General features: G+C 37.4%; 1 protein-coding gene across 1 annotated transcript in view; it reads right to left on the reverse strand.

The window, feature by feature from the left end:
* The window catches only part of PCCA (propionyl CoA carboxylase, alpha polypeptide), a 49,630-nt gene that overhangs the window by 17,564 nt on the left and 16,618 nt on the right, over positions 1-15,448 (reverse strand). Inside the window, exons 5-7 of the mRNA XM_010143241.1 lie at positions 11,988-12,090; positions 7,459-7,553; positions 384-534 (exon numbers count right to left, since the gene is read on the reverse strand). Coding sequence (XP_010141543.1) covers positions 384-534; positions 7,459-7,553; positions 11,988-12,090 — 349 coding nt within the window. The remainder of the gene's footprint in view (positions 1-383; positions 535-7,458; positions 7,554-11,987; positions 12,091-15,448) is intronic.

Consider the following 15,448-nt stretch of genomic DNA (forward strand, 5'->3'; position numbering starts at 1 on the left):
GCAATCATCAAAAGTATAAAAAAAAAATAAAGAAACTTCAGGGACCAGTGGGGGAAAGCATCAGAGCACAGTGGCTAGCCACTTACTGTGAACTCGCAGTTGCACTTAACAGTGACCTCTTGCAGGGTCTTTAGGTCAAATGTTACAAAGAGCGAAAGATCTGAACGCTTACTTGAGTGTTGTGCAAGGGCTCACTGCTGCAAAGTCTTGTACAAGCAGGCTTATTTAAGTGAGTAGATGTTTTAAGTTCAGTGGTAAGTGCTTACATGCTCAAGTTAGTTATGTTTAAGCCTTTGCAGGAGCAGACCCCTAAGTATGGAAAGAGGTTATGTTCTACTTTTTTAAATAACACTTTTCTGACTCTAAAGAACTGTTTTTCTTACCTGAAGTCTAGTATTCATTTCCAAGAAGTAGAAATTCTTACTGGAGTCCACAAGGAATTCTACTGTTCCAGCAGAGGAATATTTTACTGCTTTGGCAAGAGCTACTGCTTGTTCTCCCATTGCTCTTCGAGTGTCAGGGTCTAGAAAAGTGCTACAATACAGAAACAATGCCTTTCTTTAGTTACTTTTTTACATTATAATAATTTACTCATTTCATCTTCTGCTTAAACCACCACCAAAAGAGTACAGCATCATTATTTAAGTTATAAAAACATTTCAAATGTGTGCCTTTATATTTGTATTGTGCCTAAACAAACATACCTGTATTTGCTTTGTAATTACTGCTAATGTACAGGAAAGTGAGGATAAGTAACACTAATCTCTAAAATAGAAAATAACCAACTTTTTTAGAACACTGAGATGTATAATAATGCAAGTTAAATGAAAACAAACACATACAAATCCATGATATTTTAGAAGGCATATCTATTAGCAAAAGAAGTAACTGAAAAAAATCCATTCAATGGAAATATCAATGCCAAAATGAAAGACACAAGGTTTAAGGGTAAGTAGTTTTCTGACTGAATTAAAACAAGAGTGGCCATTTCACTGACATTTATGTAATAAAGAAGATTTGGAAATTAACGAAGTATTTATTTGAGATTCTTATGTAAGATTGCAATAAAGAAAATTTGGGCATTCATAATATTTAATTAAAACACTGCCAACACTACCATGACTTCATATCCTGTATTCCCTCTCTCAGCTTTCCTTGTAAGCTGACGAGTAGTTAGCCGTGTCTGTTAATTGCAACTCATTCCCTTCCACAAATCCTGGACTTACTCAAAGGCACCCAAAGAGCAGCTCACCTAACACCTTGGGAGCCACTGTGAACACTGCCCAAACACCAATCCGTGTACTAGGAAAGCAACACTGGTCCAGTGAATCAAAAGACTTGGGAAGGTACATACTCTGCTTGTTACTCACTCTACTGCAAATTCAGATTTAGATTAACCTATGCAAATTGTTAACTTTGAGCTGGAGAAATTTCTATCTCCATCAAAGCTGTGAAACTCGTAGCCCTTCACCCTGATACACTGGCCTTCGATGAAAGACAGCATGTAGCTGTTCATCTTATATAAACTCATAAATATGCTTGTTATATTTCTGTGATGACTCACACTAGGCACATAATGCAGCCATCATTTTAGAAGTACTTTTGTAAAGGAATAGGAAATGATCTCAAGCTAACCTCTCAGTTACTGATTAAACTAAAATATCTAATGTTATTTCTTCAGGTGTCCTAATTCTGCAAAGGAGCAAGCAGGAGCCTCCGTGTATGTGAAGTGGCGCTGTCAAAGCCAGTGAAGCTCCATCTGGGGACCAGGACTGCACTTTGACAGAAGTCAGGGCTAGGTCAGGACTGATCCTTCAGTATTTTCTATGGCATTTTTTCATCAAGACCTTAACTCACAGAAGAGCTAGAGACTTCTGCCACCACAAATTATATTGGACACAACACAAAGTGAGGAAATATCTAGGCAAACTGGGAGGCAACTGAATCCCTTTCTTCATGGGCAAAGTGCCACTTAGCACCTCTGTCCTTCCAGCACCCACACAGGCAGATGCTGATGGACAGTAGGACAGACATTTTCAGAGTTTAGGAAAATATTTCTTTCTTGGCAAACAAAGGGATGAACAGGAAAAGGAAGTCAAGTCGACTCCAAGAAAGCTATAAGACACCACACCAGATCAAAGGAAAAAACAGATGTGCAAAACTGTATCATACCTATCAAAAATAGGCACTGCTAATGTAGAAGAGTTTCATCATGTTTCTTACTTTGATTCAATAAGAGGATAATGCATTACACAAAATCAACAAAATCTATAATTCAGTTCGGGCTTTCCACAGGGCTTTGATCATGAAAGGTCAATGAGTGGCTTATGAAGAACAGAACCTTTTCAATATCAGCTTCATACTATTTCTAGAATAACCATTGTTACTTCTCATATGGCTGAAAGACAGTTACTCCCCTTTATTACAGTAGTGTCTTCCCTATGTTTGTTAAATGTAGGTCTGAGGTCTCTCTGTTCACCTCCTGCTGTAGCCAAAGAATGGAACAGAGGTGTCACACTGCTAAACCTGATCTCTGCCATGTGGTTAAGCTTTATGCTCTAAAACGACTGGATCATCCCTGCAGTCAGCTGGGTTAATTAACCAAAGTTTTCCTATTCTCCTTTGCTGCTTTACCTTTCATATACATCGTTTCTCTCTTCTTTAACAAAGCACCTTTTGCAACTGAAATAACTCTTCTCCAATCTAATTAGGCATCACTTGAAAACATAGCATTTTAAACATGACTTCAAATCTTTTTCTCACACACATACCTGTTTTTCTTTTGACCAAATAGCTGCAGCACGAAGGGTGCAAAATAAAAAGGATTCACAAGATAAAAGCACCAAAAAGAAAAAAAATAAGATCAGACCTGACATTTCACTCATAAGACCTTCTTCAAGCTATTGTAAAGTTGATCAAAGACAATACAATTGTTTTGTGCCATTGTTTCTACAGCCAGAGAGATGAACCACATGGACAAGATGTTACCTCTCCACTTCTTGTTCAACAGATGTTTCCCAAAATATCTCCATCACCTTCAGTCACAGATAAGGCTGAGATTTTCCAAAGTAGACAGTTAAACCATTAATAGAAATTTACTGTTCAGAGATTTTAATTTTAAAAAATCATCAGGAACATTTACCCTTCTTCTGAAGATATGGCCTCACTGGGAGAGAATAGCACCTCCTTTTTTAAATCTCAAGGTCAGCTTACCTGCTTTTAGGAAACAGTTAGGCATACTGTTTGTTTAAAACAGTACTTACAAACAGTAAGTACTTCCAAAGGTCCTTACCTACAAAAGCACTTACTTACAAAAGTACTTACCTACAAACACCTTTCTCCTCTGAGATATCTATGATGTACTACCACACTAAGGCACCAACATGCTAAAGTATTCGAGCATTTGTCCCATCTAAACTGTGCCCATCTGTGAATCACATACACAGTCACGAACAGAACAGACTTATTGTTTCTCTTAACCCCAAATCCTACAAGGATTTCTAGACAGAGTGATAGGAAATGTAGAGTCTGATACACATATACAGAGAACAATCTAATGGAGAACTTGAACATAGTCTAGTTCAGTAACATACCTTTCTGCTAAGGTCTTGCCTACATATTCATTCCAACTGTCAGTGGCTTCAAGAAGTACCCTGGCAGTTAATCTGGAATACGATCCTGAAGTACCTGGCATCACTGAGATCTTTCAGAGAGAGCTTAGTACCCAGAGAAAGTGAAAGAAGTTGCCATCTGTGCAACCTTTCAAGGACAGAAACATTCCTGAGAGAAGCTAACAACGGAGCATGCAGAATCATCTTATTCTGAACATCTTGGATGCTAAGGTTTAACCCAAAGGACACAGAATCACTATAGAAAAGCAGAGATAACAAAGGAGAATAAGCAGGCAACTAGCAAGCTCTAAGGACTTGATCACTGTGGATGCTAATACGGATCTTCCACGCTAATACAGAATACAGTAGCAGGGTGCTGTTCCATCATTACTTGTCCAAGACCAACCTGAAAATGTAGAGAGAAGGTTTAACACCCCGTGTCCTGAAGCTCGGTATTTTGACATATGATTGTTAGAGACTGCATCTCAAATACTGCGTTCAGTTTTGGGCCTCTCACTCCAAGAAAGACATTGAGATGCTTGTTTCCAAAGAAGGGCAAAAGAGCTGGTCAAAGATCTAGAGAAGTCCTATGAGGAGCAGTTGAGAGAACTGGCATTGTTTAGCCTGGAGGCTCAGGGGAGACCTTATCACTCTCTACAACTACCTGAAAGGAGGTTGTAGTGAGGTGGGGGTTGGTCTCTTCTTCCAAGTTACAAGCATTAGGATGAGAGGAAATGGTGCCAAGTTGCACCAGGGGAGGTTTAAATTGGACATCAGGGAAAATTTCTTCACCAAAAGGGTTATGAAGCATTGGAACAGGCTGCCCAGGGAAGTGGAGTTCTCACACCTGGAGGTATTTAAAAGACATATAGATGTGGTGGTGAGGTACATGGTTTAGTGGTGACTTGGCAGTGTTAGGTTAATGGCTGGACTCGATGATCTTAAAGGTCTTTTCCAACATAAATGGTATTCCATGGAGGATTTCTTTGAGTGCTCCAGCAAAGGATAGTGCTGGATGATCACTGAGTGGAAGAGCCTTTGCACTGCACTTCTCTATAACAACATTCCAAAATCTAGGCATCACATAGTACAGAATAGCCAAGTGCCTCTGAACAGCTGGACATGCCTTCATCCAAGTAGTGAGGCAAAAGTTCAAGTGCTTTTAAAAGCTTCTAACAGATTCTGAAATGGTTGGGCAGGACACCTGCTCTCATCAAAATGAAGTTTAAGAGTACTCCTTTGAGCTCATTATTGAATAGGAAGACAGCTAAGACTCTTGTACATGTACTTTCCATTGATCCATTTATTTTAGATTGATCCTTAAAGATCAACAGATTTTCTGACAAGCTTACTGGCCTTATTTCTCCACATGGGGAGGAACCCCTTATTAATCACTCCAGCAGACAAGAAAACACAACCACATTCTCACAATTTTTTTCTTGCAAAAGTACACAGTATCGTAGCAAATGAAAACATATAGAGAAGAGTTTAGGCAGAGAACAAAAACTGAACTAAGGAACAACAACAGACTTAAATGTTACTCATCTGTTTAAACGTCAGTCTGTGCAGAAATAAGAAGCCAAAAGCATCTTCCAAATGAGAAGCCAAAAAAAAGCATCATCTTTGAAGCAAAGAAAATTACTCTAAGTCACAGTGCATAGCACTAACTTTGCATAACTCTAACTAAAAAACTGGTGATGATCAGATGAGTCTTATTGTTTGTGCTTCCACAGAGTAGGACAACGGACTCTGTTAAAAGGGTATAAGCAAAATTTGCTGGTCTCCTACTTGAAACTGGGGAATTGACCATCATGAATACCAAGGCTCACTTGAATACTGTGGCCTCATCACGGTGTGAACTAAAGAGCTTTCTCTCCTTAAAAGTGAGTTATCTTTTTTTTTTTTTTACAAGAGACTGAACTTCCCAAGGAAAACAGGAGATTCAAACATAAAATGATCCCATAAGTTCAACAGCTGTAGACTTAGCTTTAAGAAAATCATAGAGATCATTTGCAAAGACAAAAGGCCCTAAACAACCATTCTTGTAAACTAGATACTTTAGAAAGCATCATCACAGGAAAAAAGTAAATCAAGAGGTTTAACAAGAGGCCAATCAAAAGCCCTAAAATGTATAAAGACAAATAAATATTTTAGCTCATAACATCCCTATCTCCTAGGCTTCATGAAAGGAAAAAAAAAAAAGCTTTAACCTATCTCAGAGCTCTGAATGGAAGCTACCACTTAAAACAGAGAGGGGAAAAAAAGCACAGTACATTTCCACCACACAAGCGAACAAGAAATAGTGTTTCTGGGAGTCAGTCAATAAGACTAACTGAAACAGCATTCACAGTAAAAGCTAACTTCAGGCTTTAGGGCCTCTGCAGTGTCTCACGAAAGTTAGTGCCCTGCACTAACAGCCTTGTAAGCCTTCATAAATAAATGGATTCTGCAGCCAACTGCAAGTGGCTATAAGGCAACTAAGGCTTCCAAAGCTGTCAATAAAAGCCTGGCAGAGTCTAAAGCATTCAACAACAAGAATGAAGAGTTTTCATGCCAAATTTTGGAAGTGATTGATTTGCCCACACTGTTTCGTAGTTATAGGAGGGAATGAGAAAACCTACTGGCAACTCCAACACAGAAAACCAAAAAGGTTAAAAGGCTGATATTTCTGATGAAGGAAAACACCCTGATCACAGCTGTGTGGTGAGGGAAAGACATACCACTCCCTTTGACCACATGGAGAATGAGCAGACAGTAGTGGTAGGCAGAACCTTACATGTACTCCTGAGGCAAAAGACTCTCTTAAGTGCTTACATATATGTGCACACATACATTATATTGGGACCTGAAGCATTCACATTTCACAAAAACATAGTAAGATCTTTGAGCATAATGCTTCCAAGAAATCTACAAGTGCTACCAGGAAGCAACAAAAGCTATTAAAGGATTTATTAATGGGTTTCTATCCTTAGATTTAAGCTTTGTTTTTTAATTTAAAATCTAAGTCATAAACAGTGCCAGTTCCACAATTACAATCCAACATTAACTTATACGCTGCCTCTAAATAAACATAATGTGAATTATGTACTTTTCTTCACAGCCTGAATTGCTACATTGCATAGTTCTGTTCTCTAAAATAATTGCAAACCCATACCAGCTGGTGAACACATTACAGTGCAAAATCCCATGGGTAGTGACATGCCTATGTCTGATTTTCTGAAATCACAACTTCCTTCTGCCCTTTTTTCTACGCACATTCTCTGATAATAATGCAACAGAAAACACAGCAAGACCATACCTTGCACAGCAGCAATGTATTTCAGCTCCATTTGAAATTAGTGGGATTAAGAACATTTAGTACTTTTGAGTTGCTGGCCACCTACATCTATAGTTCACTACCATGAATGGTATTTAGTACTTCGTGTTCCATTCTACATAGAAGTAAATACCTGTATCTGTGGTAAAATGAATACTTCTCCCATTATTTATTACTTTTAAATCCAAAAGTTGAATGGCAAAGAAAAGGAAAAATAATATATATAAAGAAAGCCATCTTATATCATATGTATTTGCTTGGTAAGATACATATCTGTTTCATACAAGATCACGAAAAAAATTAACACCACAACACCTGCTTTCTGCTTACAGAAAGATATCACAAAGCAAGATCAAAACACCCTCAAGTACAGTGTCAAAACTGCGTAACAGTCAAATGACTAAATTAAACATTTATTTGTGTTTTTTACAGAATAAAATTTGCTTTCATTTGTACAAGAAATAAAATTAGTAGCCTTCCAAAAGTGTTTTCAGTAACTATGAAGCTGCATCAAGAGTCCAGTATACATACCTTGGTGCTTCCTCCACAACTTTTTGGTTTCTCCTTTGAATGGAGCACTCTCTTTCATTCAGCCACAAGGCATTACCATGTTTATCTGCCAAAACCTGAAACAATAACACACTGCTATTAAACAGATGTATGTATATATATGGCTTTTTGACATTATACTATTATGTACCATTCACTTATTTTAATTTAGTTCTTTTTTCCCCCATCTAGAAATAAAGGCTGGAGAAAAATGTTAGTGTTGAATATTAATTGTATATGAAACACTAATTGAATGTTCCTTCAAATTACGAATTTTAAATCATTTTTAAATCAAATTCAAATTTTAAAGCCTCTATATAGAGAAAAAAAAATTTGCTTCAAAATTTATGAAAAGCTCCCAAAAGTTCAGAAATCAGAAACCAAAATTCTGAAATAAGATTAAAGACACATTTTAAAGCATTTAAAATTGCATTGCATAATGAAATTATTCAGAAGCATATTGTTGCCTTGTGACAACAAAGGAGAGAAAAATCTCAAACCATGCCAAATTCTGCTCCTAAATTACATACAAATGCTTTCAGAAACAATAGCTAATAGAGCTTTTTTGGTAGGCAATCCACAGCACTCTGCCTTCAAAGAAGAAAAAGATTGTTCAGAAATTTTGTAATCTTTTATTAAGGAAAATAAAAATTGATACTTCCTCAGTACTTTCAATGGAAATTAAAGCAGGAGTTTCAAGGAATTTCTTAAAAAACAGGTATCAACTAGAGTTCTTGGCTACAGTTTCAGCTCATGGAAGACTTAAACACACAGTCAAGTATCAATATCCAACCACCTAAATTACACACTAAAAAATACACAAGTTCAGAATAAGAGAACTCTTAATTTATTCTGCAACTTCAAACTGGAAGGAAAAGTAAGAAAACGAACTCTTTCTCTTTATGAAATTGACTGTACAGTGCAGCCATTTCCAATAGCAGGATACTGGATTTGAGAATTCAAGCAGGCTTCTTCCAATCTTATGATGTTATACTCTACACTTACTTTTGGAACAATTTCTTTCATTGAGACAACACCTGCTCCCTTTCTTCCTTATAACATTTCTCCCTCTAATCCATTCTTTTCCATCTATCTTCCTGTCCTGATCTGCAGGAACCTGTGCCAATATTCACGCTTCATTCTTTAATAGTACAGTTCTACACAGAAAACCGTCCAGCTAAAAAAAAAGGGAGACAATCTTCCTCAAACTGTGTGAACTCAGCCATATCTACTCACATTTGTGACAACAAATCTGTATTATTTATTATTCCTTTTAGCACCACAGAGTGAGTATGGTACTAAGCAAGATGAATTCCTGCTTCTACGACACCAATTTTTGCTGATGCGTGAATAATCTAGCTAGATGTGACTGAAAACAAGGCACTGATCTCATGAAGACAACTCACGTGCACTGTGCAGCATCAGATCCAGAGTGCTCCACACCCTGTAGGGTCAGACGTATATTTTCCTCAGAAATTATGTTGGGATCCCATAAATTTATGGAGCTTTCTAGGGAAAAAATCCCCTCCACAGAGTTCTACAAGATCGATGAATTCAGGATATCCTACTACAGAGTGGCCCAGAACCCTCTTCCCTGGACAGGGGAAGGTTTAGCAAGAGCAGCACCACGGTACTCCAGCTAACCACTACATTCTGTAACAAACAACTCAGTACAAAAAAACCAACCAAACAAACAAAAAAAAAAACACAGCAGCAACTTCCCACCCAAGTCCAAGTCCTACTTCATCTAATAAAGAACTAAACACTATAGAGCTCTACAGAAACTCATTTGGAGGACCCAAGATTTTTTTATTATGCTTTTTGATTTCTTTTTAAATATTAACACAGTTCCTCTAGGGCATAGCATGGTACTCGATGGAAAAATTGCTGACCTGTAAGTAGAATGATTCCTTGTGAGCCCTTCTATTTCATTCTTAGAAAGCCTGTAACTTTCCACAGACTCCAGCATCACCAAAACAAACAACCCAAAAAGTCCTGGAATATTACAGTAAGAATAAGTTCCTGTGCTTCACTTCCCTCTCTGTATTTTCCAGAAGGGGATAAAATATTTTTCAAGGCAACTAGTAAATATTTTCTTTCACCTCAGGATATTTCTTGTATCTTACTTGATTTTTGCAACCTGAATCTTAAAATAAATGTTTTTCCCTTATCAGATAATATGGCTCAGAAAGAGAATACATGAACATTTACTAATATAGTTATAAATAGAATAAGCCAAACAACACCTACTTTTGGGTTTTTACTTTCACTTTGGGTCCACAGCCTTCATTATCAGAAACCAAAGGTGATACTTACTTCATAAAACAATTATATTTCAGAAGACTTTTACAGAATGTTGAAATCATCATCTCTGAAATGATGTGAGATTCCAGTATACATCTCACTAAAAATGCATTTCACAGCTAGAGCTTTTTCTCTAAATATCTATATATTTCTAGAAGAAAATGTCCCAAGACGTGGGATTAGATGATTATAAGTATATGCTATGTATATCTACATGCCAAAATAATTAAACATAACCTATCACAACCTCTCCTACACAATTTAGCAAAATGTCATTTCCAGCTGTAGGATTGCTATTTAGCCAAGTAATAGTTTGACATTCCATGTACTCTTACTTTAAACTCAGATCCTTTATATCAGATATTTCAGGAGAACAAAACTTCAAATCAGTTCAAGCGTAAAGTCTATTTGGACTCTATTTTCCTGTTAATTGTTTTAGTCTTTTCTCATGTTTTACAAAGTGATTGTTTTATAGCTAGACACAGGAAACTCCTTATTTAACAATTTTAAGAACCAATGCTTTGGAGCTATATGAGAGTGTAAAAAAAAGTTCTATTTAAAACTTACTGCTAAATTAATAAATATTTGGCATCTGGTCTCAAACTATTTGTATATTTAGCAGTTTGAAAATGAACTAAGGTCAATGTCCTAAACACATTAGAACATGAAGTTAAAATTTTATGTTATATTGTTAAGAAGTACCAAAGTGCTTGCATAAGGAAAACAACATTTATTGTATGTCTATTATAAATAAAATTATAAATTATTAACAGTAAAGCTATTTTGTTTAAACTAGGTAAAAATTATTTGTCTGTTCTTAAATACAGTGTTACCTAATTTTTTTGAGGTAAACTTTTTTCAAACCTGAAGGAATATAAAATCTGCTCCTTACTCATAAAAGTACGAAGCAATCAATCTCATCTAACTTTTGTCAGAGTCAGTATGAACCTCCTCAAGCTCTCAAACCTGCAAGCACTGAAAGGAATAAATCTTTAAGGTGTACTGATTTCCACAGAGAAAAAAGGAAGAAATAAAGACATAAGTAGCTAAAAAAATTATTAGCCATAGCAAGAGAATATAGGACGATGCTCTAGCAATCTGAACTCTTTTGTAACCTAAGATCAATGCTGAAACTAAACAATCACTATATACCTTTCCGTGACCCATCAAAAGAGAATAGGTTGGGGTTTAAATTTCATTTTTACAGACTGTTTCTTCATTTAATATATGCAGTAAGTTAGACTGCACACACAAAATAAACTATAACATAAAAAGTATCAGGTTGTGAGCACATATCTGGCAGAGTAAAAGATGCTAAATATTTCTCTCTTACAAATCATTCCACACTAATTTATTGTTGTTGTTTAATTCAGTTATGGAGCTACTATCAAAATACTTCGGGCTTTCACTGTAAAGGAAAACATGCCACAACTTAGAGTTTATACTTCGAACAAAAATGAATGAAGTTTCTGTTGCAGACATATACATAAAGCCTTTCTTGTCGGGAAAGATTATTTCAATGCTACTGACAAACCAAATTTAGTTGCCTGCATAAAACTAAACACAATGCAAATTTTAAAACCATAACTTTTTTGAAGAGTCTGTCTGAAACAAGCAAGCCTCATTTTGCATTAGCACATCCAGCTTAACACTAGATCAAATAAAAGATATAAATGGTCCAGAAATTCAGGAGAATACACCTGATTTTGAACCACAAACTGGCCAAAACAGGACACAAATCTTCCCGAGTTCCCAGGGAGCAGTAGATGCTTCAGAACAGAACCCAAAACACTGACAAAACCACCTATAGCCTGCAAGAAAAATACCAAGCGTGACACTGTTTGAACTCCTACATCCTTTGCTGTGCTCAAGCACTGCAATCAGGATCCAGAGTTCAAGCTCCAGTGTTCAGGACAGATATCTACAACGCTTTTTGGGGGTTTGTTGTTTTTTTTTCCCCCCCTCAACAGTTTGAGCACAGTTCACTGTCTTCCTGCTAAAGAAAGGCTAGGGAATAAAAACAGGAAGGCTGTATTGTGCGTGATAGCCACATAGTTTGAGCAATGGCTCAAGAAACCGGAAAATACAAGACTCTACACCTTTTTTAGTGGAGTGTTTGAAATGTTTTGAACTTTGATTAATTTATGAATTTAAACCTTATTAAATAAGCAATAATTAATAGTAGTAGAAATAACAATACTACAAACCTGGATTTCTATGTGACGAGGGTTGTCAATGAACTTTTCTATCAGTAAGCGATCATCGCCAAAACTTGAAGCAGCCTCTTGAGATGAAAACCTAAAACCTTCCCTAATAATGAAAGCAAAAAGAATAACCTGTATTTAAGAAGTTAGGTCAAGTTCTGAAGTACACATGGAAAAGGAACACTTACGCATTTCAGTCATCTGGCAGTCTTCATCAATCAACATACATATCCAAAAACCAAGTTTTACTATTTGCATTTGATTCTTTAATGAGTATTTCCTTTCTTACAAAGACAAAAAAAAAAGTCTCAGAGCACAGAGAATTTCAGTGTGTTTAAAAATCCTGGGCATTTATGACAATTACTCATATGAATTTTCTTCTGCAAAAATAAAAATCAAATATTAAAAATCACTAATTACCAAGTCCTCATTATACAGAAAAGTGAAGCTCACAACTATTTAAGGTACAAAGCCCTCTTAACACTCAAGAACAGCAGATGTTAGTTGAACATTAATTAGTTGAAAGAACTGCAGATGTAATGTTACAGACCTTGTAAATTCAATCACTGAACACACACTAGAGCACATCAGCTGTACGACTAGTTTTTCCTACATTAAAGTATAATTGAGTGTTATACTGTGTAATCGGTGTACTTTCCTGTTTTCTCTTTTATATGTATAATCACTCAAACAAATAAAGATTGTAAGATACTGTACTTATTGACTTTATTTTTCATGGCAGAAAGATCACTCCTATAGGGCCCAACTGCTAACAAACAATTTCATGTACAGCTTTCTCAGCGCAAAATGTACCATAACACAGGGACCCAAAGGCTTCACAGAAGTTTTCTAAAGGCTCTTTAATTGGTGTATTAATCCTATTTATGTTGATAGGTATGGAAAGTTGGAGGTGAATTTCTGTGGGACTGACTACTGAAATGCAGCAGCCCTGATATTTGCACCCAGAATAAGAACTACAGCTCAAGCGAGTTGAAGTGTCTGTGCTTTCCACCTCCTGAATCTAGTTCAATTCCACAAAACAAAACCCAGACAACAGAATCATTGGATAGGTAAATGTACAATACAGTGATGTGTATTTTCAAGATTGTAGAGTAAGACATACTATAATTTTGAGAGATTACACTCAACTCACAGTTTTTCCTAAATTCATTTTTAGCTTAAATACATTGAAATACTTAAAAAAAAAAAAGGAACACCAAAATTTGATTCTGTACATTACCTGATCCGTCCAAAAAAACCAAAGTGAGGTAACAAACAGCCACACACAGTGTTTCTTACTGAAAGAGAGCTAGAGCTATTTTAACTCCTATATCAAAGGCTCTGTTTCCTTTTGTAAACATTCTATCAGGCAGTTTTAAGCACAACTGACTGTTTTTCTTTCATTGAAGTATGTGCTAATTAGAAACCTAAACTGCAATACTTGTTAAAAAAAGTCACATGCTTAATTACCTAATCCATACATCTGTAAATCTGTTTAAATTATGCATAACAAGAATGACTAATTCAGTCAGGTATTCTGACCTTATTTAGATCTTACAAATCTGTGCAGTTGCATTTGTTCAGCAATAAAAATTACCACAAATACACTTCACATTCCTTAAAGAGATCATACTAACCAAACAGACAAGGGTCTTTACAAAAATCTAAAACAAAAACAAACAATAAAAAAAGCGCAGCTGTTCAGGCTAGAAAATAATTTGTATTTGGAGCATTGTATTTGGAGTATTTCCTCAAGTAACAGCCCTATAGAGCCTCACTACAAGGAAGATGGTCCCTACGCAGCACAACTGTACTGATACGTGCAACCAAATCCAAATGCATCCTGCCCATGCTAACCCCAGAAAAGAAGTGCAGGGAAACTTGGGACAGGGAAACCCGCGCTTACTGCCCCTGTCTAGGCCCAGGTACATTTACCATATAAGCAATATGCTACCAGCAGCCTAATCAAGCCCTGATGTTTTGACAAGATGCAATCTTTCCGGCTGGTATACCTCACCTATACAACGACCGCCACTGACACCTCTGTGCTATGACTCAAAGAGGCACTCTGGTCATAAGATTCCTGGGCAGGGGCACGGACCTCCCCACTCCCATCGCTGGCTGCTGACTAACATGGCCTTCTTCACAGTCTGCCAGTGCCAACCATATGCACTAGACCAATGGGCAGGGAGTTGTGGGAGGACAATTATTGTCTAATTGTCTATTAGACAATATTGGGGACCCCATACTACAGGGATACCAAGTGAGGTGGTATTCAAGGAGAATAACAAGCTAAAGTAGCTAAGAGGGGCTTTGGCAGGAGATAACTTCTGGTAGTTTCTCATAAGGAGGACCAGATGGTAGAGGTAGTTTTGACAGCAGAGCGTGGTGAGGCAGGAAGGGTGTTAGCATTTTGGTTGCAAGTTATTTATTCAGGCAAGATTCACTGTTAAGGGTTTTTTCTTAGGTTCTCAGTAACTTTTAGCAGCATGTTTTTTCAGCCCCGTACATAGATTTGGTGCTTCCATTAACCTCTACTAGCTGTTTCCCAACTCAGAGATTGACAGACTGCTTCATAATGAAAAGAGGGCCATATCTGCCTGCTGCAAGAATGACTCTTGCTCCAGGTCAGCCACCTGGTGACACACATAGCCACAGAGCCAGTAAGCTGGAGCACTGCTAATGGTATGGCACCATCCAGTACATGTGGTACTTCACAGCCCCAGCTGCAGGAGACATCAAATTGGGCTTGGAACAGAGGGGCTGAAAGACCACCACAGCCCAGGCCTAAGGCAGGCAGAAAAACACCATTGCCTCTGTTCAGGGTGGGTCACACCTGTGGGAGCTGCACACTAGGCAGAGCCTGGAGATACCAAAGGAAAAATCAAGAGATTCACCTCAGGCAGCTGCACATAAAGACATATGGTCAAGGCAACAAGCTGGAGCCTGCACAGAGACACAGAACTGCAACAACCTTAGAATAACTGACATGGTGGGACCGATCACACAACCACAGTGCTGCAATGAATGGCTACCCAATCTTCAAGACATGCAGCAGGATAGGCTTGCCCTTTTTTGAAAAGGCAGGTCAAATATATGCATCTCTTTTTGGGAAAGGGCAAGGGGGTGAGAGCTGGAAGGTCTAGATCAAGAAAGAGGCTGGTAAGGGTAATATTGCAGTGCAAATTTAAGAGTTCACCTGTTCAACTGACAAAGTAGACAAAATCTTCCTTAAGCAACCCCGAGTCTCCAAGACCTTAAGTGTGTGTGCCATTTTATTCTGGGGTTTTTGGGCCATTTGTTTTGTTTGGGAGAGGGAGGGGTGTTTTCTTGATTTCTTAGTGGTTGGGAGGAAGTGTTTGTTTGGGGTGGATATGTCTGTTGGTTCATTGTGTTTGGTTGGGTTTTTTTTCCTTTAACAGGAAAAAACAATAGGGCTCAAAGTTAGTGGCTCATCTACTACC

This window comes from Buceros rhinoceros, unplaced genomic scaffold (genome assembly GCF_000710305.1).
Source record: "Buceros rhinoceros silvestris isolate BGI_N320 unplaced genomic scaffold, ASM71030v1 scaffold12219, whole genome shotgun sequence".
Classification (NCBI taxonomy): domain Eukaryota; kingdom Metazoa; phylum Chordata; class Aves; order Bucerotiformes; family Bucerotidae; genus Buceros; species Buceros rhinoceros.